Source organism: Mizuhopecten yessoensis, unplaced genomic scaffold (assembly GCF_002113885.1).
Source record: "Mizuhopecten yessoensis strain PY_sf001 unplaced genomic scaffold, ASM211388v2 scaffold9977, whole genome shotgun sequence".
In the NCBI taxonomy this organism is placed as follows: domain Eukaryota; kingdom Metazoa; phylum Mollusca; class Bivalvia; order Pectinida; family Pectinidae; genus Mizuhopecten; species Mizuhopecten yessoensis.
The window spans coordinates 62,819-90,553 of record NW_018408317.1 but is presented as its reverse complement, the minus strand read 5'-3'; the positions used below and the strand labels follow the sequence as shown (position 1 = coordinate 90,553).

General features: G+C 36.2%; 1 protein-coding gene across 1 annotated transcript; it reads right to left on the bottom strand.

Annotated features, from left to right (window-relative positions):
- Positions 1–478: 478 nt before the first annotated feature.
- Positions 479–6,441, bottom strand: LOC110459136. Its single transcript, XM_021511238.1, has 4 exons — positions 6,339–6,441; positions 3,123–3,370; positions 1,400–1,480; positions 479–1,110 (listed from the first exon to the last, which is right to left on the bottom strand). The coding sequence occupies exons 1-4, from the start codon at positions 6,346–6,348 to the stop codon at positions 784–786; spliced, it is 666 nt and encodes a 221-aa protein (XP_021366913.1). The 5' UTR covers positions 6,349–6,441; the 3' UTR covers positions 479–783.
- Positions 6,442–27,735: the final 21,294 nt, after the last annotated feature.

Genomic DNA, 27,735 nt, shown 5'->3' with positions numbered 1-27,735 from the left:
AACCACGAATTTTGGCCCCAAAAAATATATATTATTTCATAGTAGGTGCAACATGTTAAGAGAAAAAAATGACAAATTGTTTATGCATTGATTCATTCATTATGAATGCTTGATAACATGTTATATTGATTTTTATTACATACTTACTAATAAATACGGGTTTTTTGTATATGTGATACGACACAATTGCTCTAACCCATATCAGCCCTCGCCGTATCACACCCCAAAACACGTATCAGCCCCCGCCGTATCACCCCCCCAAAACCCATATCAGCCCGCAAAACCCATATCACACCCCTTTTGGGAAAAAAAATCGTTTTTCAATATTTCAAAAATGAAAATAAATCATAAGATAGTAGTTTTTATTAGTAAGTATGTAATAAACAGAATAAAACACGCCTTTTTCCATATCACACCCAGTATCAATCCTCGACCAATATCAGCCCTCGGGCCTTCGGTGTGATATGAAAAAGGCATGTATTATTCTCTATGAATTGCTTTTAATGATATGATCAACCTTAAACTAGGTTCGGATTGTCTTTCCGGTACAGTTCATTCAATATGAATTACAATTATGTCTGGATTATCCGTTACTTCTTTGAAATAGGTCGTTCATTGAACATTTAAAAACAACACCTTCCAACCAGGAACGCGTTAAATGACATATTCAAGAGAGTCTCAATTTCACCCAAACCTGCAAACTCATTCTCAAACAGTGTATGCACTATCTTATTTCCGAGACTATTCTACAAATATGGGACAAAATCATTCATTTATTCGATATTAATCTTGAAAATTTTCAAAGTCAGTGTTGATGTTGTGTTTAAGATGAGCTATTGCAGAAATGGCCCTCCGCAGATTTCGGCATGTAAAAATAGTGATGTCTGTCCTGTCCATCTCCCGCAATGAAATGCTGGCGCGAAACTTGCTTGGATCAACTGGTCTAGCAAATCTCATCAGTTTTTTCATCTCGCATATAACAGCACGGATTGGCTCGTGGACATTGAACTGAGTTTCGCGTGAAAATCTGGCATGTTGGTGACAATTTACTATGGTCATGTTCAATGCTACCTCCGATAACAGTTCTATACCGTTGACAAGTGTGTCAGCCTGTAAGAAATATTTAACATCATAAACTCGAACATGTAAATTAGGAAAGATACAAAAAGTATAGCCTAAATAATGTATATAATGCCGTAAATATATTCTATATTCAGATTCGTTGTACAATAAAAGTTTATTTCATCTTTAGTGAGAAGAGAAAAAATTGATCTTCCCGAATGTTTACCTGTGCAATTATATTCTGATACCCCTACATTAGTTTGTGCAATTCTACCAAAAGATTATATTGAAGATGTATAATACAACAAATATTTTTGGTTAACGTCTGTAAACTTACCATGCTTATTCCGTTTTGAAAGTCAGAATGGTCGTAAGGATCAATTTCGCATAGTTCTGTCTGGAATAATGCCCTTTGAGCCTTGAAAAAAATAAAGAATTCAGGTTAAACTCTTAATACAGTATAGTCAATTTATGCTACTATTCAGCCAACATTAACTCAGTTGTCCCAATATCCAGTCACCACTATCCCACCTGTCCCAATATCCAGTCACCCCTATTCCACCTGTCCCAATATTCAGTCACCACTATCCAACCTGTCCCAATATCCAGTCACCCCTTTCCCACCTGTCCCAATAACTAGTCACCACTATCCCACCTGTCCCAATATCAAGTCAACACTTTCCCACCTTTCCCGATATCCAGTCATCCCTATCCCACCAGTCAAAATATCCTGTCACATCTATCCCACCTGTCCCACCTGTCCCAATATCCAGTCACCACTATCCCACCTGTCACAATATCCAGTCCCCCCTATCCCACCTGTCTCAATATCCAGTCAACACTATCCAACCTGTCCCAATATCCAGTCAACACTATCCCACCTGTCCCAATATCAAGTCACCCCTATCCCACCTGTCCCAATATCCAGTCACAACTATCCCATCTGTCCCAATATCCAGTCATCCCTATCCCACCAGTCCAAATATCCTGTCACCTCTATCCCACCTGTCCCACCTGTCCCAATATCCAGTCACCATTATCCCACCTGTCACAATATCCAGTCACCCCTATCCCACATGTCTCAATATCCAGTCAACACTATCCAACCTGTCCCAATATCCAGTCCCCACTATCCCCCCTGTCACAATATCCAGTCACCCCTTTCCCACATGTCTCAATATCCATTCAACACTATCCCTCCTGTCCCAATATCAAGTCTCCCCTATCCCACCTGTCCCCATATCCAGTCACCACCATCCCACCTGTCCCAATATCAAGTCACCCCTATCCCACCTGTCCCAATATCCAGTCACCACCATCCCATCTGTCCCAATATCCAGTCACCCCTATCCCTACTGTCCCAATATCCAGTCACCACTATCCCACCTGTCACAATATCCAGTCACCCCTATCCCACCTGTCTCAATATCCAGTCAACACTATCCAACCTGTCCCAATATCCAGTCAACACTATCCCACCTGTCCCAATATCAAGTCATCCCTATCCCACCTGTCCCAATATCAAGTCACCCCTATCCCAGCTGTCCCAATATCCAGTCACCACTATCGCACCTGTCCCAATATCAAGTCACCCCTATCCCAGCTGTCCCAATATTTAGTCAACACTATCCCACCTGTCCCAATATCCAGTCAACACTATCCCACCTGTCCCAGTATCAAGTCACCACTACTCCAGGTATCCTATTATCCAGCCGGTACTTTTCGTAACAGGTCTTTTTTAGAGATTGTTTTTTCTGAATGTTAATGGGAACGCCGGTGACAGAATTGTCTACTGTGAACGAAGGCCACATGATCATCTACTGAGAACGAAGGTGACTGAATTTGTGAACAGGTAAGAAAAATAATTGAGTTACCAATATATCAAAACACATGTTGAAGAAATAGAGCAATGTAATTGTTAAATGAGCGATAAACCAAGATAAAACATGTAATGTGATTATCAAAGGAACGTTGAACATTACATCAATTCATATTCGTCATTTGAATCGATACGTTTGGGATAAATTTGACAATGTACATGTAATATTGTGTATACTTACTAGTTCGTTCGCTGTTTCCCGGAGGATATTCTCGGCCTGTGACATCATCTCATTGAGAGATTCTACGTAGCGAACAGGAACGGAAGAAATTCCGGTGGTTTGGGAACAAGACAGAGATCTGTCAGAGGTGAAAACGTCAAATCCAAGACCGTGTAGGCGTTGGTGGGTAAAACCAAGTCCATTGGGGCAGGAAGAGGAGGCCACCCTCATCCAAAGCATAAGTAGGGTGGTAACTATTGTGATGTTTGCTGGGAAAAAAATATAAAGGGTAAAGGAAAAACCTGACACAATCATACCCAATGGGAAATCGTCAACTTAGATCAACTCGGATATGAAATAAAAGAACATATGCAGAAACTAAAATAAAAGGAATGACAACAAGAGAATAATAGTTCTAAACACAAATCTACATTAGAAAACAACATTATAAGCTCTGCCTCACGTGCATTCTATAAAATATCTATAACCTCCTGTTCATTACCATGAAGCTTATTCTTTCTATAAAATACCTCTTTGTAGTAGCATCTATTATTGTGCTTTTTATCGCAGGATTTTTATAAACACGTTCGACTTGAAGTAATATATGGGTTTAATATAGGAGAACTTAAACAATCTTATCTTTGATAAGAATACATACTATCCCGAAACATAATTGATTAAATAAATTGATTTAGATAGGAAACAAAGAATGGAGATATACAGAAGAAGCCTGTCATAGTGGCCAACAACTCTGACAATATGTTTCCCATAATGCGAAAATGATCCTTCCTTTAATTCTTGGTACTGGTATATAAATATAGATTTTCTTGTTATGTCCTACTTTCTGGTCAACGGAAGTAGTAATAGAAATGTACTTTAAATATTTCGGAGGTATTCGAATAAAGCTTAATTAGTTTCGAGCCAAATTTTCAAACTAATATATTTTCAACCACTTCACCAAAATATTAGGGTTGCGTTACATGATACTTGACGATGACCTCTTTTATTTATATCCATGCTTTCTTTTTAGTTTCGAAAGTCATGAAACATCGATTAATGTTAATTTGAAAAAAAAAGGAAAAAAAATGTTTTGGAAATGACTCGTAAAGCTAGCCATACTTTCAACACTGAGCCCTGATTGTCCATTGTACTCTATGCACTGCTTACTAAATAACTGGGAAGTGGGTCGTGACAAATAGACAATGACAATGTAAGAGATATTATATGTTATTGTATCAAAAATGTTTTCTAACAATAGATTTAGAAATATACAGTAATAACATGTTTTGTACAAAATTATAAATATCAGCTGATTACAACTTATTACTAATTTTTCGATAATGAAATATTGTGCTATTGTACGCAATAATTGACGTAGCATGCTTGCAACCTGTTAATGCGTGAATGTGCAATATAAGTTAAAGGTTTGTAATTTATATATTTTTAAGATGATAATTGACAGCTTTGTGTACTGCCCTATATGATCCTTGAAAAAACAAAACATTTTTGCACATGCACCAAATATATGCACAACTACTTATTTGTTTAAAATTACTTACAAATTAACGCCATTCTGCTTTGAAATAGATTTAGAATATATCTTTTTTTTCCCGGTCTGAGCTATTTAATGGTTTAGAATCGGGAAATTCCATTGGGGATCCAGAATATCTCGCAAATCGTTTACAGAGAATGGAGCAGCATTGTCGTGAGTATTGATCATCTACCCCCACATCCACCCACTATCCCATACTCAACACGGGAATGCATCACACAGCATCCTTCAGGTATTAACGTACTATGGGATTTATTTTATGAATGCTTTTTTTTATTTTAAGATTTGGTGTTTTCCACATGGCGTCCTTGTAAAGTAATGATCACCGCCGTCGTAATGTACACTTACTAAGCATTTGAAATATTTCATTCCAAGTTACCAACAGATCAACATTTAACAAAGACTTGGTCTTGATAAATCTTCTCGTTAGCCGGAGCGTTTATAATTTACGAGCTACTGAGAACAAAGGTTTGTATCGGAAATCGGACATACTATTACAATCTAGAATCATACTGATAAAATATGTCGTGTTTTGGTAATTGACCAATTAGAAGTTCTGTTACAATTCAGTTAGTTAGACAAAAACATAGTTGGGGTTGTTTCCGAACTACAAATTTTGCATACATTAATTTCCCTCTTTGTATGCAGATTCTTTAACAAACTAAAGTTTGTAACATTTTCTTACAACTTAATTGATAGCAATGGCATATAAGCATATATTAACAGTTAAAATTCATTTTAGAAATTGCTGGCAGCACTCTAAAATTGTTAAATTTCAAAAAGAAGACGGAAAAGGTTGTGATTATCAATCGGCTTTCAAAATACTTCAGCGACAGTTTTTACACAGTTTACGGGGGATGATGTCAAGTTTTGATCGGCAATTATGTCGCAACAACTACGGTCACACAATTGCTAGCAGCCCTATGTTTGCCCAAGTGCGCGAGGTTATGAAAAGTAAACAGCGTCAGTTGAAACGCCACGGAAAAGGCAATTTAGCACACAGAAGTGATCCAATAATGACACTGAAATCGACATGCTGTGGAATTCTGCCCAACTAGTTTCGAACACACCTGACAGCTTACTACAAACTTTGTGGTTTTATAATACCGTTCATTTTGGTCTCCCGGACTCGGCAGAACATAGGGACATGTGTTGGGTTGACGTAACTCTTGGAAAAAGATGGGGATAGACAAGAATTTACTGAACGCCAAACAAAAACAAGAATGGGAGAAAATCCTCGTGATATTAGAGCTGTTAAACCGAAATTTTGGTCAAATCTTGAAAACCCTGACAGGTGCCCTGTGACAAATTAGAAACTATACCGTGAAAAACGCCCGACTGGCTACGGTGCCCCATCTGATCCTTTTTACGCACCACCCTTACAAATATCATCGCCTAATAATCCAATTTGGTTCAAGAAACAGCCAGTAGGAGTCAATAAATTGTGCACCATGATGCAAAGAAAGAGAAAGTTGGTGGGAATCGAAACTGAAAAACATCTGTCAAATCACAGCGCTCGGAAATATCTTGTTCAAAAACTCAGTGACAGTAATGTTCCCCCAACCAAATTACGCAAATTTCAGAACACCAGAACATTTCATTAATAAACAACTTTAGTCATATCAACACAGATCAACACAGGCACATTTCAAGAATTCTGAGCTCCGGAAAAGCCGTTCTCTCACCTGCCAACATGTCAACGCCGTCAAGAAGGCCTATGTCCACGTGTTTCACAAAATCGTCAAGTTCTTCATCTTCGATGTCAGAGATAAGCGGCGGTTTTGAATAAATTTTCAGTGGTCCGATTAGTGGAGGGAACAATAAAATTAATATAAACCAAGGTTGTCAAATCAGAACCACCACAAAAACGTATCCGAAAAGCTTTCATTGAAAGTGACAGCGACTCTCAGTAGGCCGCTGTGATTGCTTGAAACGGCATATGAGGCGTGACGTCACAAAATTTTGAACTTTATAAAGTGATTTTTTTCTGATAAATTTTCATGTCTTGACTAATAAATGAATTGGAAATGTCAATTTTGTCATTGTTATTTTCATTGAATTTAAACCTGTTCATAATTTAAATAAACACATCTGGAACTACTTTTCATTGCGCGGAACGGCACTACTATGATCGGGATACTTTGGTTTTGACCTATATAGAGTCAGCTGATTAACAAATAGTTGTGTTTGAATTTGTTTCAAATTATGATTGTTATGTGATAAATAGAATCTTACACTCGTGTCGATGTCATATTGAATTTATTAAACTCGTTCAATAAATCGATATGACACTCGACTTATATTTGAATGTTATTTTGGTGAATTTTGGAAATAAATCATTAACAAATTGTTATAATTGTAAATTGTAAATAATTGAAATGAATCAATAGAGAATTTAATGCATGCGTCATGTGGTTTATTTTCAAAAACTAATATCAATAGAACAAAGTCACAAACGCTTTCACGTATAAATACACAAACACATCAACGTATCAGAGTAAAATATAATGATAACAATAAATATATCAAATCCATCATAAAAATAATAATGCACATACTTATCCTGAAATAATTAATGATCAAATGTGATTTTAACCATCATTAAAATCCTTATTATTCGTTTAATAATACATCGCGAATTTGACATGAAATAATAATAAAAGTTTATTTTATCTTTTGTTAGAAGAGAAAAAATTCAGTCACCGCTATCCAATCTGTCCCAATATCCAGTCACCACATTCCCACCTGTCCTAATAACCAATCACCACTATCCCACCTGTCCAAATATCCAGTCAACACTACCCCACCTTTCCCAATATCCAGTCACCCCTATCCCACCCGTCCAAATATCCAGTCACCCCTATCCCACCTGTCCCACCAGTCCAAATATCCAGTCAACACTATCCCTCCCTTCCCAATATCCAGTCATCCCTATCCCACTTGTCCAAATATCCAGTCAGCGCTATCCCACCTGTCACAATAACCAGTCACCACTATCCCACCTGTCCCAATATCCAGTCATCCCTATCCCACCAGTCCCAATATCCAGTCACCCCTATCCCACCTGTCCCAATATCAAGTCATCCCTATCAAACCTGTCCCAATATGATGTCACCCCTATCCCGGCTGACCCAATATCCAGTCAACACTATCCCACCTGTCCCAATATCCAGTTAACACTAGCCAACCTGTCCCAATGTCCAGTCACCACTATCCCACCTGTCCCAATATCAAGTCATCCCTATCCCACCTGTCCCAATATCAAGTCACCCCTATCCCACCTGTCCCAATATCCAGTCACCCCTATCCCACCAGTCCAAATATCCAGTCAACCCTATCCCAGCTGTCACAATATCCAGTCAACACTATCCCACCTGTCCCAATATCTAGTTATCACTATCCAACCTGTCCCAATGTCCAGTCACCACTCTCCCACCTGTCCCAATATCAAGTCATCCCTATCCCACCTGTCCCAATATCAAGTCACCCCTATCCCACCTGTCCCAATATCCAGTCAACACTCCCCCACCTTTCCCAATATCCAGTCACCCCTATCCCACCAGTCCAAATATCCAGTCAACACTACCCCACCTGTCACAATATCCAGTCACCCCTATCCCTCCTGTCCCAATATCCAGTCAACCCTATCCAACCTGTCCCAATGTCCAGTCACCACTATCCCACCTGTCCCAATATCAAGTCACCCCTATCCCACCTGTCCCAATATCCAGTCAACACTACCCAACCTGTCCCAATGTCCAGTCACCACTATCCCACCTGTCCCAATATCAAGTCATCCCTATCAAACCTGTCCCAATCTCAAGTCACCCCTATCCCAGCTGTCCCAATATCCAATCACCCCTATCCCACCTGTCCCAATATCCAGTCACCACTATCACACCTGTCCCAATATCAAGTCACCCCTATCCCAGCTGTCCCAATATCCAGTCAACACTATCCCACCTGTCCCAATATCTAGTTATCACTATCCAACCTGTCCCAATGTCCAGTCACCACTCTCCCACCTGTCCCAATATCAAGTCATCCCTATCCCACCTGTCCCAATATCAAGTCACCCCTATCCCACCTGTCCCAATATCCAGTCACCACTATCACACCTGTCCCAATATCAAGTCACCCCTATCCCAGCTGTCCCAATATCCAATCACCACTATCCCACCTGTCCCAATATCCAGTCCCCCCTATCCCACCTGTCCCAATATCCAGTCACGACTATCACACCTGTCCCAATATCAAGTCACCCCTATCCCAGCTGTCCCAATATCCAGTCAACACTATCCCACCTGTCCCAATATCCAGTCAACACTCCCCCACCTTTCCCAATATCCAGTCACCCCTATCCCAACCGTCCAAATATCCGGTCACCCCTATCCCAACTGTCCCAATATCCAGTCACCACTATCCCTCCCTTCCTAATATCCAGTCATCTCTATCCCACTTGTCCAAATATCCAGTCAACCCTATCCCACCTGTCCCAATATCCAGTTAACACTAGCCAACCTGTCCCAATGTCCAGTCACCACTATCCCACCTGTCCCAATATCCAGTCACCCCTATCCCACCAGTCCAAATATCCAGTCAACACTACCCCACCTGTCACAATATCCAGTCACCCCTATCCCACCTGTCCCAATATCCAGTCAACACTATCCACCTGTCCCAATTTCAAGTCACCACTACTCCAGTTATCCTATTATCCAGCCGGTACTTTTCGTAACAGGTATTTTTTAAGAGATTGTTTTTTCTGAATGTTAATAGGAACGCCGGTGACAGAATTGTCTTTTGTTAACGAAGGCCACATGATCATCTACTCAGAACGAAGTTGACTGAATTTGTGAACAGGTAAGAAAAATAATTGAGTTACCAATATATCAAAACATATGTTGAAGAAATAGAGCAATGTAATTGTTAAATGAGCGATAAACCAAGATAAAACATGTAATGTGATTATCAAAGGAACGTGGAACATTACATCAATTCATATTCGCCATTTGAATCGATACGTTTGGAATAGATTTGACATGTACACGTAATATTGTGTATACTTACTAGTTCGTTCGCTGTTTCCCGGAGGATATTCTCGGCCTGAGACATCAGCTCATTGAGGGATTCTACGTAGCAAACAGGAACGGAAGAGATTCCGGTGATTTGGGAACAAGACAGAGATGTGTCATAGGTGAAAACGTCAAATCCAAGAACGTGTAGGCGTTGGTGGGTAAAACCAAGTCCATTGGGGCAGGAAGAGGAGGCCACCCTCATCCAAAGCATAAGTAGGGTGGTAACTATTGTGATGTTTGCTGGAAAAAAATATAAAGGGTAAAGGAAAAACCTGACACAATCATACCCAATGGGAAATCGTCAACTTAGATCAACTCGGATATGAAATAAAAGAACATATGCAGAAACTAAAATAAAAGGAATGACAACAAGAGAATAATAGTTCTAAACACAAATCTACATTAGAAAACAACATTATAAGCTCTGCCTCACGTGCATTCTATAAAATATCTATAACCTCCTGTTCATTACCATGAAGCTGATTCTTTCTATAAAATACCTCTTTGTAGTAGCATCTGTTATTGTGCTTTTTATCGCAGGATTTTTATAAACACGTTCGACTTGAAGTAATATATGGGTTTAATATAGGAGAACTTAAACAATCTTATCTTTGATAAGAATACATACTATCCCGAAACATAATTGATTAAATAAATTGATTTAGATAGGAAACAAAGAATGGAGATATACAGAAGAAGCCTGTCATAGTGGCCGACAACTCTGACAATATGTTTCCCATAATGCGAAAATGATCCTTCCTTTAATTCTTGTTACTGGTATATAAATATAGATTTTCTTTTTATGTCCTACTTTCTGGTCAACGGAAGTAGTGATAGAAATGTACTTAAAAAAAATTCGGAGGTAGTCGAATAAAGCTTAATTAGTTTCGAGCCAAATTTTCAAACTAATTTGTTTTCAACCACATCACCAAAATATTAGGGTTGCGTTACATGATACTTGACGATGACCTCTTTTATTTATATCCATGCTTTCTTTTTAGTTTCGAAAGTCATGAAACATCGATAAATGTTAATTTGAAGAAGAAAAAAATAAAATTGTTTTGGAAATGACTCGTAAAGCTAGCCATACTTTCAACACTGAGCCCTTATTGTCCATTGTACTCTATGCACTGCTTACTAAATAACTGGGAAGTGGGTCGTGACAAATAGACAATGACAATGTAAGAGATATAATATGTTATTGTATCAAAAATGTTTTCTAACAATAGATTTAGAAATATACAGTAATAACATATGTTTTGTACAAAATTATAAATATCAGCTGATTACAACTTATTACTAATTTTTCGATAATGAAATATTGTGCTATTGTACGCAATAATTGACGTAGCATGCTTGCAACCTGTTAATGCGTGAATGTGCAATATAAGTAAAAGGTTTGTAATTTATCTATTTTTAAGATGATGATTGACAGCTTTTGTGTACTGCCCTATATGATCTTTGAAAAAACAAAACATTTTTGCACATGCAGCAAATGAATATATCTTTTTTTTCTCGGTCTGAGCTATTTAATGGTTTAGATTCGGGAAATTCCATTGGGGATCCAGAATATCTCGCAAATCGTTTACAGAGAATGGGAGCAGCATTGTCGTAAGTATTGATCATCTACCCCCACATCCACCCACTATCCCATACTCAACACGGGAATGCATCACACAGCATCCTTCAGGTATTAACGTACTATGGGACTTATTTTATGAATGCTTTATTTTTATTTTAAGATTTGGTGTTTTCCATATGGCGTCCTTGTAAAGTAATGATCACCGCCGTCGTAATGTACACTTACTAAGCATTTGAAATATTTCATTCCAAGTTACCAACAGATCAACATTTAACAAAGACTTGGTCTTGATAAATCTTCTCGTTAGCCGGAGCGTTTATAATTTACGAGCTACTCAGAACAAAGGTTTGTATCGGAATCGGACATACTATTACAATCTAGAATTATACTGATAAAATATGTCGTGTTTTGGTAATTGACCAATTAGAAGTTCTGTTACAATTCAGTTAGTTAGACAAAAACATAGTTGGGGTTGTTTCCGACATTTGAATTGGTCACAGGTTAAATGTGATTTGATTAGTTGAAATGTATGTATTGTTTTATTTATAGTAGGTGTAAACAAATTATTAGTCTTCATCGGTGTTTTAATGTCATGGACAAATTAATATGTATAATTAATATATATATATATATATATCACCATTATTTACCTAGCTTCAATTTATCATTCTAGTTTAGCTTCATGTTTAACTTGCTTACATGTTCGGAAGCTCATGATAAGATTATTCGTCTTCATGAACGAATTCAATATAACTTTTTTTTAGAATTATTACATAGAAATAATCATAATACTATTTTAACATGCCTTGGTATAAGTTTGCAACATTCTGTTAATATCAGACCAAACATTTGTTACTTTCCAGTAAAATTGATATTTACAGAATTTTTGATAAATAACTGTATTGCGATACAAGTATACTTAATACAAATAATGATAATATATTTTTAGCTTATTTTCATTAGGGCATAATTCATTACATATTGATCCCAACAGCGTCTTAATCAACCATTATTACGATACAAATAGACCAAAATTTACCAAAAAGTAAATCAAAGACTTCTAATATGCAATGGGTAATTTGAAAAGTGTTAAATGGGCCAGCTTGCATAGCGAGAATTACAGCAAGCAGGGGACTGTACGTTTATGTGGAAAGACAAGTTCACCTAGATTAGAATGTAGCATGTCAGTGATGAAGCCTAACAGTTGTTGGCTTTGAAGGAACATTAGATCACTAGAGCTGTCCCTATTCTATAAATGAACTCTTGTCTAACAGGAAAAACATCTTCTGAACGTGATCAAAAGTCAAAATTGATACATGATCGTTTTCTTTAAAGCCTTAACATTTGATTGAATTAAGAAATAAAGTTTTCGAGATGAAATTAAATTACAATCACAGCAATGTTCAGAACTACAAATTTTGTATACATTCATTTCCCTCTTTGTATGCAGATTCTTTAACAAGCTAAAGTTTGTAACATTTTCTTACAACTTAATTGATAGCAATGGCATATAAGCATGTATTAACAGCTAAAATTCATTTTAGAAATTGCTGGCAGCACTCTAAAATTGTTAAATTTCAAAAAGAAGACGGAAAAGGTTGTGATTATCAATCGGCTTTCAAAATACTTCAGCGACAGTTTTTACACAGTTTACGGGGGATGATGTCAAGTTTTGATCGGCAATTATGTCGCAACAACTACGGTCACACAATTGCTAGCAGCCCTATGTTTGCCCAAGTGCGCGAGGTTATGAAAAGTAAACAGCGTCAGTTGAAACGCCACGGAAAAAGGCAATTAAGCACACAGAAGTGATCCAATAATGACACTGAAATCGACATGCTGTGGAATTCTGGCCAACTAGTTTCGAACACACCTGACAGCTTACTACAAACTTTGTGGTTTTATAATACCGTTCATTTTGGTCTCCCGGACTCGGCAGAACATAGGGACATGTGTTGGGTTGACGTAACTCTTGGAAAAAGATGGGGATAGACAAGAATTTACTGAACGCCAAACAAAAACAAGAATGGGAGAAAATCCTCGTGATATTAGAGCTGTTAAACCGAAACTTTGGTCAAATCTTGAAAACCCTGACAGGTGCCCTGTGACAAATTAGAAACTATACCGTGAAAAACGCCCGACTGGCTACGGTGCCCCATCTGATCCTTTTTACGCAGCAACCTAACAAATATCATCGCCTAATAATCCAATTTGGTTCAAGAAACAGCCAGTAGGAGTCAATAAATTGTGCACCATGATGCAAAGAATGAGAAAGTTGGTGGGAATCGAAACTGAAAAACATCTGTCAAATCACAGCGCTCGGAAATATCTTGTTCAAAAACTCAGTGACAGTAATGTTCCCCCAACCAAATTATGCAAATTTCAGAACACAAGAACATTTCATTAATAAACAACTTTAGTCATATCAACACAGATCAACACAAGCACATTTCAATAATTCTGAGCTCCGGAAAAGCCGTTCTCTCACCTGCCAACATGTCAACGCCGTCAAGAAGGCCTATGTCCACGTGTGTCACAAAATCGTCAAGTTCTTCATCTTCGATGTCAGAGATAAGCGGCGGTTTTGAATAAATTTTCAGTGGTCCGATGAGTGGAGGGAACAATAAAATTAATATTTACCAAGGTTGTCAAATCAGAACCACCACAAAAACGTATCCGAAAAGCTTTCATTGAAAGTGACAGCGACTCTCAGTAGGCGGCTGTGATTACTTGAAACGGCATATGAGGCGTGACGTCACAAAATTTTGAACTTTATAAAGTGATTTTTTTCTGATAAATTTTCATGTCTTGACTAATAAATGAATTGGAAATGTCAATTTTGTCATTGTTATTTTCATTGAATTTAAACCTGTTCATAATTTAAATAAACACATCTGGAACTACTTTTCATTGCGCGGAACGGCACTACTATGATCGGGATACTTTGGTTTTGACCTATATAGAGTCAGCTGATTAACAAATAGTTGTGTTTGAATTTGTTTCAAATTATGATTGTTATGTGATAAATAGAATCTTACACTCGTGTCGATGTCATATTGAATTTATTAAACTCGTTCAATAAATCGATATGACACTCGACTTATATTTGAATGTTATTTTGGTGAATTTTGGAAATAAATCATTAACAAATTGTTATAATTGTAAATTGTAAATAATTGAAATGAATCAATAGAGAATTTAATGCATGCGTCATGTGGTTTATTTTCAAAAACTAATATCAATAGAACAAAGTCACAAACGCTTTCACGTATAAATACACAAACACATCAACGTATCAGAGTAAAATATAATGATAACAATAAATATATCAAATCCATCATAAAAATAATAATGCACATACTTATCCTGAAATAATTTATGATCAAATGTGATTTTAACCATCATTAAAATCCTTATTATTCGTTTAATAATACATCGCAAATTTGACATGAAATGTTAATACATCTGTTAAATAATCAAGAATAAATAACAAAGCTTTAACTGAACAACAAAAATGAAACATGGTTTACGAAATCACACAAAACTAAATTAAACATGATGCAGAAAGGATTATTAATAAAAAAAAAAATACTAAAATACATAAAATGCTACATAAAATAAAAATGAAAACGCTAATGGTAGAATACACTTATACAACATTTAATAGAGCTTGATAGAGCTTGATAGAGCTTGAGGAAATGTACTCTAATTGTATACTTCAAATTGAACGCTCCAGATAGCCATAAATACATATATCGAACTTGATTCGCGAGGAAAAAAAAGGAAAAATATCTAGCTTATTCATTTTTGTTAAATTTGCAATTGTGTATGTTTATTTACATTACGAAATAGCGTAACCATTTATTAACAGTATAAAAACTGTGTTTATTTTTCTTATTTACAGTGTTTTTGTCTTAAGTAACAGTTGTTTTCATTCTGCAAGTAGTATGAGCATTCGTGTCAAAAGACATTTATTCTTTTCAATATCGTTTTCAAAATAATCAAGATGTACAAAGTCAAAAAGTAAGAAAACACTTATTTACATATAAACAAACAGGTATTTCAGATGATCCCTTTAAACCTCGTGGAAGTTTGTGCTAAAAATACAACAATATTTGCAAACCTTGTATGACAAACTCGTAAAACTAAACTGCAGTTCGTTTGGAACAATACCACTTGCTTCCTCCAGTATTGAAAACAAAGTCATCAAAACACAGATTCAAAAAGTTATAATATAGTTCAAGTAGCATGCTTGCACCTCACTAGATAGACCAAGTAAACCACGAAAAAATATAAATGAAATATCATGGTTACGATGTAATTCCATGTCTGCTACTCATATCTCACTGATGTTTACTTAACAGGGGCAACCCCTTTGACACAAAGACATAGAATAATTCTTTTATAGAAGTACTGTGAAATCACTAATTTTCGTGGGTTTTATTTTCGTTAATTTCGTTGGTAATCTTGAGCCATGAATTCATAGTTCCACGAAGTAATAACAAGTTTGATATAAAGCAATTATCCGTTTGAGTGGATCCTCGTAATACACAAATTCATGTACCCACGAAATGGTATTTTGTCGGGAAACCACGAAATTCGGGCCCCAAAAAGTATATGATTTCATAGTAGGTGCAACATGTTATGAGAAAAATTGACAAATCGTTTATGCATTGATTCATTCATTATGAATGTTTGATAACATGCAATATTGATTTGAATTGCTTTTAATAATATGATCAACCTTAAACCAGGTTCGGATTGTCTTTCCCGTACAGTTCATTCAATATGAATTACAATTATGTCTGGATTATCCGTTGCTTCTTTGAAATAGGTCGTTCATTGAACGTTTAAAAACAACACCTTCCAACCAGGAACGCGTTTAATGACATATTCAAGAGAGTCTCAATTTCACCCAATGCTCTATCTTATTTCCGAGACTATTCTACAAATATGGGACAAAATCATTCATTTATTCGATATTAGTCTTGAAAATTTTCAAAGTCAGTGTTGATGTTGTGTTTAAGATGAGCTATTGCAGAAATGGCTCTCCGCAGATTTCGGCATGTAAAGAAAGTGATGTCTGTCCTGTCCATCTCCCGCAATGAAATGCTGGCGCGAAACTTGCTTGGATCAACTGGTCTAGCAAATCTCATCAGTTTTTTCATCTCGCATATAACAGCACGGATTGGCTCGTGGACATTGAACTGAGTTTCGCGTGAAAATCTGGCATGTTGGTGACAATTTATTATGGTCATGTTCAATGCTACCTCCGATAACAGTTCTATACCGTTGACAAGTGTTTCAGCCTGTAAGAAATATTTAACATCATAAACTCGAACATGTAAATTAGGAAAGATACAAAAAGTATAGACTAAATTATGTAAATAATGCCGTGAATATATTCTATATTCAGATTCGTTGTACAATAAAAGTTTATTTCATCTTTAGTGAGAAGAGAAAAAATTGATCTTCCCGAATGTTTACCTGTGCAATTATATTCTTATACACCTACATTAGTTTGTGCAATTCTACCAAAAGATTATATTAAAGATGTATAATACAACAAATATTTTTGGTTAACGTCTGTAAACTTACCATGCTTATTCCACTTTGAAAGTCAGAATGGTCGTAAGGATCAATTTCGCATAGTTCTGTCTGGAATAATGCCCTTTGAGCCTTGAAAAAAATAAAGAATTCAGGTTAAACTCTTTATACAGTACAGTCAATTTATCCTACTATTCAGCCACCATTAACTCAGTTGTCCCAATATCCAGTCACCCCTTTCCCACCTGTCCCAATAAACCAAGATAAAACATGTAATGTGATTATCAAAGGAACGTGGAACATTACATCAATTCATATTTGTCATTTGAATCGATACGTTTGGGATAGATTTGACATGTACACGTAATATTGTGTATACTTACTAGTTCGTTCGCTGTTTCCCGGAGGATATTCTCGGCCTGAGACATCAGCTCATTGAGGGATTCTACGTAGCAAACAGGAACTGAAGAGATTCCGGTGGTTTGGGAACAAGACAGAGATGTGTCAGAGGTGAAAACGTCAAATCCAAGACGGTGTAGGCGTTGGTGGGTAAAACCAAGTCCATTGGGGCAGGAAGAGGAGGCCACCCTCATCCAAAGCATAAGTAGGGTGGTAACTATTGTGATGTTTGCTGGAAAAAAATATAAAGGGTAAAGGAAAAACCTGACACAATCATACCCAATGGGAAATCGTCAACTTAGATCAACTCGGATATGAAATAAAAGAACATATGCAGAAACTAAAATAAAAGGAATGACAACAAGAGAATAATAGTTCTACACCCAAATCTACATTAGAAAACAACATTATAAGCTCTGCCTCACATGCATTCTATAAAATATCTATAACCTCCTGTTCATTACCATGAAGCGGGTTCTTTCTATGAAATACCTCTTTGTAGTAGCATCTATTATTGTGCTTTTTATCGCAGGTTTTTTATAAACACGTTCGACTTGAAGTAATATATGGGTTTAATATAGGAGAACTTAAACAATCTTATCTTTGATAAGAATACATACTATCCCGAAACATAACTGATTAAATAAATTGATTTAGATAGGAAACAAAGAATGGAGATATACAGAAGAAGCCTGCCATAGTGGCCAACAACTCTGACAATATGTTTCCCATAATGCGAAAATGATCCTTCCTTTAATATGTCCTACTTTTTGGTCAACGGAAGTAGTGATAGAAATGTACTTTAAATATTTCGGAGGTAGTCGAATAAAGCTTAATTAGTTTCGAGCCAAATTTTCAAACTAATTTGTTCTCAACCAAAAAAATATTAGGGTTGCGTTACATGATACTTGACGATGACCTCTTTTATTTATATCATGCTTTCTTTTTAGTTTCGAAAGTCATGAAACATCGATTAATGTTAATTTGAAAAAAAAAAAAAAAAAAAAATGTTTTGGAAATGACTCGTAAAGCTAGCCATACTTTCAACACTGAGCCCTGATTGTCCATTGTACTCTATACACTGCTTACTAAATAACTGGGAGGTGGGTCGTGACAAATAGACAATGACAATGTAAGAGATATAATATGTTATTGTATCAAAAATGTTTTCTAACAATAGATTTAGAAATATACAGTAATAACATATGTTTTGTACAAAATTATAAATATCAGCTGATTACAACTTATTACTAATTTTTCGATAATGAAATATTGTGCTATTGTACGCAATAAGTGACGTAGCATGCTTGTAACGTGTTAATGTGTGAATGTGCAATATAAGTAAAAGGTTTGTGATTTATATATTTTTAAGATGATGATTGACAGCTTTTGTGTACTGCCCTATATGATCTTTGAAAAAAAAAATTTTTTGCACATACACCAAATGACAAATTATTTTTTAAAAAATATATGCACAACTACTTATTTGTTTAAAATTACTTACAAATTAACGCCATTCTGCTTTGAAATAGATTTAGAATATGTCTTATTATTCTCGGTCTGAGCTATTTAATGGTTTAGATTCGGGAAATTCCATTGGGGATCCAGAATATCTCGCAAATCGTTTACAAAGAATGGGAGCAGCATTGTCGTAAGTATTGATCATCTACCCCCATATCCACCCACTATCCCATACTCAACACGGGAATGCATCACACAGCATCCTTCAGGTATTAACGTACTACGGGACTTATTTTATGAATGTTTTTTTATTTATTTTAAGATTTGGTGTTTTCCATATGGCGTCCTTGTAAAGTAATGATCACCGCCGTCGTAATGTACACTTACTAAGCATTTGAAATATTTCATTCAAAGTAAACAACAGATCAACATTTAACAAAGGCTTGATCTTGATAAATCTTCTCGTTAGCCGGAGCGTTTATAATTTACGAGCTGCTCAGAACAAAGGTTTGTACCGGAAATTGTACATAATATTACAATCTAGAATCATACTGATAAAATATGTCGTGTTTTGGAAATTGACCAATTATGTTGTTCTGTTACAATTCCATTAGTTTAACAAAAACATATGTGGGGTTGTTTCCGACATTTGAATTGGCCACAGGTTAAATGTGATTTGATTAGTTGAAATGTATGTATTGTTTTATTTATAGTAGGTGTAATCAAATTATTAGTCTTCTTCGGTGTTTTAATGTCATGGACAAATTAATATGTATAGTTAATATATATATATATATATCACCATTATGTACCGAGTTTGAATTAAACATTCTAGTTTAGCTTCATGTTTAACTTGCTTGAGATACATGCATTAAATAGCCCAAAACTTGAAATCATGTTGGTTCAATGTGCATATTCGACCGAGAACATGAACACTAATTGACGAATTACATGTTTGGAAGCTCATGATAAGATTATTCGTCTTCTTGAACGAATTCAATATAACATTTTTTTAGCATTATTACATAGAAATAATCATAATACTATTTTGATATGCCTTGGTATAAGTTTGCAACATTCTGTTAATATCAGACCAAACATTTGTTACTTTCCAGTAAAATTGATATTTACAGAATTTCGAAAGACGTTAATTTCACGTTTACTTAATACAAATTATGATGATATAATTATAACCTGTTTTCATTAGGGCATAATTCATTACATATGATCCCACAACGTCTTAATTTATCATTATTACGATACAAATAGACACAAAATCACTCTACAATACAAAACGGCTGAATTAAATAGACAAAGGTGCCAAAATTTACCAAAAAGTAAATCAAAGACTTCTAATATGCAATGGGTTATTTGAAAAGTGTTAAATGGGCCAGCTTGCATAGCGAGAATTACAGCAAGCAGGGGATTGTACGTTTATGTGGAAAGACAAGATCACCTAAATTAGAATGTAGCATGTCAGTGATGAAGCCTAACAGTTGTTGGCCTTGAAGGAACATTAGATCACTAGAGCAGTCCATATTCTATAAATGAACTCTGGTCTAACAGGAAAAACATCTTCTGGACGTAATCAACAAAAGGAGCCATATCAAAAGTAAAAATTGATACGTGTTCGTTTTCTTTAAAGCCTTAAAGTTTTATTGAATTAAGAATGAAAGTTTTCGAGATGAAATTAAATAACAATCACAGCAATGTTCAGAACTACAAATTTTGTATGCATTAATTGCCCTCTTTGTATGCAGGTTCTTTAACAAACTAAGGTTTGTAACATTTTCTTACAACTTAATTGATAACAATGGCATATAAGCATATACTTACAGCTGAAGTTCATTTTAGAAATGGCTGGCAGCACTCTAAAATTGTTAAATTTCAAAAAGAAGACGGAAAAGGTTGTGATTATCACTCGGCTTTCAAAATACTTCAGCGACAATGCAGAATGATTTTTACACAGAATGTCTTGTTTATATCCATTTATTTCTGGATCTTCCATTTCAAATATATTCAATTATAGAAATTATAGAAATTACTAAAACAAATAAATCAACAGTAAGATCTAAAAGTGGGCTTCCGTTTAAAACATTATGTACCTATGTTTAGGTCATGTTAATGATATTTATGATTGAAGTGAAACCAGACAATATTATTCATGTCGTTTCTTTGAGGAGACCGGAACAAAACCATTTTTTGGCAAAAAACTTCCGTTAACACAACCGATACCAGTCACGTGCCATCGGAAAACATTAAAATCAAGGTCAGCCCAGAGTTTCGATATTTCCTCCCCTGCAAAAAGGTTTTGTTGTGTACGGTGTCATATGACGATTTATTACAATTGTTTGTACTTCGGGTTCGTTCAATACGGACAGAGTGCCATCTCGTACCGTCACAGAGACTGAACACGTCGGAACATAAAGTTGACAAGCTTCCAACAAACATACGTTTAACCACCACATGATCAATGTAATACATTAGTCGTGGGTCCGTAGTGGTACTTTTTAAGCAGGAAGTAAAGACGTGTATGTCTTATTTAACAGGAGGTTCAGGGGGTATTTTACCAGGCAATGGTATATATGGCTATGGGTTGTGGAGAACAACCTTTTCAAAGTTGTAATTCGGGTATAAGTCCCCAAAGAAGGGATCAGACCCCGGAGGTAATTCTAACATCATGACCGTATTAACCTCTGTATGTCTATCATAAATAAATATGGTCATGGATTGAGGATCCATCTCTTAGTTTCAGAATTGAAGCTGCTTATATCAATATTGCAAAATAACCCCTTTTCGGCCGCGCCCCTCAGCCCTCTGGGGGTCAGCCACCACATCGTCATGCTTCCTATCAATAATGGTTGATGTTCCTTCTCATAGTTTCAGAAAAGAAGTCGCTTCAAGCAATATGGCCAAATGACCCCTTTTTGACCCCACCTCTCAGCCCTCTGAGGGATCAGCCCCGCCACTTGTACATAATTTGAATCCACACCACTATAGATGCTCCCAGCCAAACTTGGTTAAATTCCAATCAGCGGTTTGGAAGGAGAACTCGTACGGACATACGGCGGATGATACGGTACAGCATAAGCTAACCTTGGTCATAAGAACTAATGTGAGACAAGAGATCCCAGAGGGATCTTGGCGCTCACCATAGAACCACCTTCATTAGTTCTATGTCAGTTTGATCTTTTCTCTTCTTTTCTATCATCTGTTCCATCAGTTTGCCTATCTGCCATCTTAATTAATCTTTTGATTAACCTCAAAAGTTAACATGCACAACTTAGGGCCACTGAGTGAAGGGGAACCTACATATCAAATTTGAGAAAACTTCCTCCAGTTAATTCTGAGAAATAGCGATAACAAACTTTAACTGTAACAAGATGGCCGGCCAATATGATTTGATATGCATAATTAAGAACGGGAAGAACTCTTATGTGAAATTTGAGAAAGATCCCACCAAGACTTTTTGAGCAATAGGGCTAAAATAACTTTACTCCCAAATTCGATACGACCACCTGCCAGCCATCTTGATATTTCAATCATCCGCCATTCGAAATGCGGAACTAGGAATCATGGGGTCCCTTTATGTGAAATTTGAGAAAGGCTCCTCCTGAACATTCTTAGAAATAACGGTAACAAACTTCCATTCTCAAATTCAAGATGGCCGTGTGAACTTTCGTGTCAAATTTGAGAAAGACCCCTCCAGAACTTTCTGAAAAAGCACTGCTACGGACTATAAACGTAGCATGTATCATGAAATATTCCAACCAAAACAAAAGGAATGTTATCATTATTTCGAGCAGTATTTATTTTCCTCACGTCATACAAAATATTTTAACATACAATTACACCAAACATAACACTGAGTGAAACTCAAATTCAAGTCGCATAACTGTACTAAATCAGTACAGAAATAATAGCTTGGCTTGGGCGAAATATGGTGAAACAATAAGCCTGGTAAAAATCGTCGAAAAATAAACAATTACAAAAAAGAAAAAAAAAGAAAAAACTGGCAAAGTTTATATTATACAATAATGTTAAATTTGTAAAGCTAGCAAAAATGGCTTTGACCATCAATGTAGTGCACTCAATAACACCAGACAGAGTCATCAACACATCACTGTATACTTTAACTCATTCTCCGGTCAGGAATGTAAACGTTTCAGCGTATATTCAGTACGATTCATCACATTAGCAAACCGGTTGAAAACTATGTAACTTGAATTCTCAAGAACAATAAAGATTATAAATCGAGACAGAGAATGTTTGTTATTCATTTTTAACAAGAACAAAACAACAATTATGCATTTGATAATAACTTCTAAACAAAGGGAAGCGAAGTAAAGGTAAACAGATTTTTTTAACAAAAACGAGAGACTAACAAAAGCATGCACATGATAAGTTCATAACAAAGGGAAGCGAAGTAAAGGTAAAAAGATTTATTAACAAAAACGAGAGACAGAGATGAGTTTTATTCATTTTAAATAACAAAGATTTATTAACAAAAAAAACATGCACTTGATATGTTCTTAACAAAGGGAAGCGAAGTAAAGGTAAAAAGATTTATTAACAAAAACGAGAGACAGAGATAAGTTGTATCAGCAAAGGTTCTGCATTAATAATTTGGTAAAGTCAAGGGTGGTGATCAATGAAATTTAAAAAAAATAGAATTAGCTCCCTCAAATTATTTCTCAACGGCTTATATTCATGTATTTTTCGTTCTGAATATACAAAACAAATACATGTTGAAATTACATGCTATTAAAACAAACAAGGAAACAAGTTGGAAAAATGTGTTTTTAAACTTAATTATTTTTATGTCAATAATCGGAAGTGACAAGCTTGTTACTTATAATGAACATACATGTGCCAGTAATACTGTGCCATATATTGTAAAATCACTTATTTGTGTGGGTTCTTTAAACTTCGTGGTGCACCCACGAAGTTAAAAAAAAATCATTAACGAGTTCGTAGGTCCACGAAGAAATTAGAAGTTTGACATAAAGCTATTTTTTCGTTTAAGTAGGTATTTGTATTCTATTAATTTGTGTATCCACGAAATGTTGTTCTTTCGGGAAACCATGAAATTTGGGGCTCAGGAAAATATCTGATTTCACAGTACCTAATACACACATGCACCAAATACTAATATTGCAGGTCATGTCATTGGCAAGTCATATATAATCAACAAAACTTAATGGCAATCTTCATTTGCATTAAAAACGTTTTTGTCTTCACATTTGTCTGCATTACCTTCTAGTAGTAGTTGATTGAGCAAATTTTAAATAGCCTGATTGTTTTCTTTTTTTACTTGTATCATTTGATAAATTATAGAAGATAATATTGATGAATGATAAGATACTTGGAGACATGTAAATACATAAAAAATGTATTTAAAAGAAAGAAGAGCGTTTGTTCATTTGTACAAAATTTTAGACTGGTACACGTAACCCTGCATTTTTTTTAAATCTTCATCAACAAATCTAAGACTCATTAAAAAAAAGCAAATAACCTACAATATAATTTTCATTTTCTTCACAAATTCGTGTAAAGACTGTTCAATATTTATCCTGAGTTAATGGGTGGGAGACACGTTTTCAGAGGCCAACCCACATTAATGTATTTAAACTGTTTCAAAACAAGGACCAATACCCATAATACACACACAGAAGCCTCCTAATTCCCCAATATTATTAATAATGGAAAAAAATATATATACATTTCAGTTATTCTTTTAACAATGTTCAGTTGATAAAAACCAAAATGTACAATCAGACTCTACACATAAATGCAGAAACTCATTTCATCTATGAATTCATACCCTCTTGTAAATCACAACATGAGAAGAATGACAGGGATAGGTCTGTATTAAGATACCGTACACAACTGTGCACCTGACTGGTTTCCTGTACTACGAGTACTTGAGTCATTCCTATATCCTCAAAGAACAGGATAAGAAAAACTGGGAAGATTCATTCGGTCTGTACTAAGATACCATACCCAACTGTGAACCTGACCGGGTTCCCTTACTCGAGTCATTCCCATATCCTCAAATTACAGGAACAAAAAAATAACGAACAGGCACCTGGGATTTCCACCATCAGAATAAATTCATCAAAACCGGATGTGTGGAGAAAAGTAACAGCAATCTACCAATGCATCATCTTTGTGAAAATTAAAGTCAGATTTGTGACTCTTAGGATATTCAATAGATATTCTTCCATCACAATATATATGGAGGTTCCCGAACAAGTGATAGTTAGCGATTTTGATACGAACTTACGTTAGTTAATTTTCAAGATAGCATCAATACACAATATGTATATTTATACATATGTACTTGTTTTTTTATTATGCAATGTATAAATATATATACTAGCGGGAAAAAGAAACTGTGCATGCGGGTAATTGTTATAGAACATGTATTACCAACTGTATATACATGAAAATTCACACACATGACCGAGAATGACACATACACACTATCCGTGTGTCATTGACAGTTTTTCCCGTGCAGTTTGCTCTCTATAGGCGTTGACCAGTTTGCACGTTTTTCTCGTCTATCCATCCAATTGGACAATGAAAGTTTATTTTTCAACTGTTGGGTCACTCTGATGAGACCAGTGAACAGTAAAAACAGCGTTATAACGTTTTAATTTGTGATTAATGCTATGCCGAGGCTCAATGAAAATGACCGCCTCCGAATTATTGGTATGCTTCAAGCTGGTTTGGGCCAAGCCGTTGTCTCTACACGTTTTCATGTCCATCGAAACACAATCCGGGATTTGTAGGGACGACATCAACGAGCTATCCGTCCGCGACGTCCTAAAATCCGCCCAGTTCTTCTGCCACGTCATCGTGTAGCACGTCTGGACTGGTGCAGAAGGCATCTGCGATTTACTCGACCGGATTGGGCAGGCATTTTGTTTACGGACGAGTCGCGAGTCCACCTGGATAGTAGTGACGGCCGTTCCAGAGTGTATCGTCGCGTTGGAGAACGTTTCCGTGACGCGTGTGTGATACAACGACGTTCTTTCGAGACCCAAATCGTTCCATTCATGCAAGGGAAACAACGTCACATTACGCTACAGCAGGACAACGCCAGGCCACACACAGCTCGTGTCGCTATGGACTTTCTGGCCCAGCAAGACGTTGACATGTTGCCCTGGCCTGCTGTATCCACCGATCTGTCGCCCATTGAACACGTCTGTGATGAAATGAAGCGCAGATTACGGGCATTACCTGATCAACCGGTGGCGTTGGCTGATTTGGCTGCAGCGTTCGTACAGATAGTGAATGCCATCCCACAAGCATTCTTGAACCGTCTGATAGGCTCCATGCGTCGACGTTGCCAGGCTTGCATTCAGGCAAACGGTGGACATACGAGGTATTAACTTTGTGAACTCAGTATTGACCCCTGCTGTGTTTACGTCACTCCTGAGCGGAACTTATTGATTCCATAACGTGGAAAATGGAATGCAACTGTTAACAAATAACAAATAAATTGTCCCTGAAAACCTTGTTGTCATGTAAAGGGTTTAACTATATCCTTCACACAGTTATGTAAAGGGTTTTAACTGTATCCTCAACACAATTATGTAAAGGGTTTAACTGTATCCTCCACACAGTTATGTAAAGGGGTTTAACTGTATCCTCAACACAGTTATGTAAAGGGTTTTAACTGTATCCTTCACACAGTTATGTAAAGGGTTTTAACTGTATCCTCAACACAATTATGTAAAGGGTTTAACTGTATCCTCCACAAAGTTATGTAAAGGGGTTTAACTGTATCCTCAACACAGTTATGTAAAGGGTTTTAACTGTATCCTCCACACAGTTATCTAAAGGGTTTAACTGTATCCTTCACAGTTATGTAAAGGGGTTAACTGTATCCTTCACACAGTTATGTAAAGGGTTTAACTGTATCCTTCACACAGTTATGTAAAAGGTTTTAACTGTATCCTTCCCACAGTTATGTAAAGGGTTTAACTGTATCCTTCACACAGTTATGTAAAGGGTTTAACTGTATCCTTCACACAGTTATGTAAAGGGTTTTAACTGTATCCTTCACACAGTTATGTAAAGGGTTTAACTGTATCCTTCACACAGTTATGTAAAGGGTTTTAACTGTATCCTCCACACAGTTATGTAAAGGGTTTAACTGTATCCTTCACACAGTTATGTAAAGGGTTTTAACTGTATCCTCCACACAATTATGTAAAGGGTTTAACTGTATCCTCCACACAGTTATGTAAAGGGGTTTAACTGTATCCTCAACACAGTTATGTAAAGGGTTTTAACTGTATCCTTCACACAGTTATGTAAAGGGTTTTAACTGTATCCTCCACACAGTTATGTAAAGGGTTTAACTGTATCCTTCACACAGTTATGTAAAGGGTTTTAACTGTATCCTCAACACAATTATGTAAAGGGTTTAACTGTATCCTCCACACAGTTATGTAAAGGGGTTTAACTGTATCCTCAACACAGTTATGTAAAGGGTTTTAACTGTATCCTTCACACAGTTATGTAAAGGGTTTTAACTGTATCCTCCACACAGTTATGTAAAGGGTTTAACTGTATCCTTCACAGTTATGTAAAGGGTTTAACTGTATCCTTCACACAGTTATGTAAAGGGTTTTAACTGTATCCTTCACACAGTTATGTAAAGGGTTTAACTGTATCCTTCACACAGTTATGTAAAGGGGTTTAACTGTATCCTCCACACAGTTATGTAAAGGGTTTAACTGTATCCTTCACACAGTTATGTAAAGGGTTTACCTGTATCATCCACACAGTTATGTAAAGGGTTTAACTGTATCCTCCACACAGTTATGTAAAGGGTTTTAACTGTATCCTCCACAGTTATGTAAAGGGTTAACTGAATCCTCCACACAGTTATGTAATGGGTTTAACTGTATCCTCCACACAGTTATAGAAAAGTGTGGTTTAGGGAAAATATTAAAAAAGAATGCAAAGTTTTTGCCAGCTATTTTGGTAAAGGGCCAGAGA

Coding starts and splice junctions, on each gene's coding strand:
- LOC110459136 (XM_021511238.1), bottom strand. Junction 1,481..3,122: donor GGGAAACAGCGAACGAACTA/GTAAGTATACAC, acceptor ATTTTTTTCAAG/GCTCAAAGGGCATTATTCCA. Junction 1,111..1,399: donor TTCAAAACGGAATAAGCATG/GTAAGTTTACAG, acceptor TATTTCTTACAG/GCTGACACACTTGTCAACGG.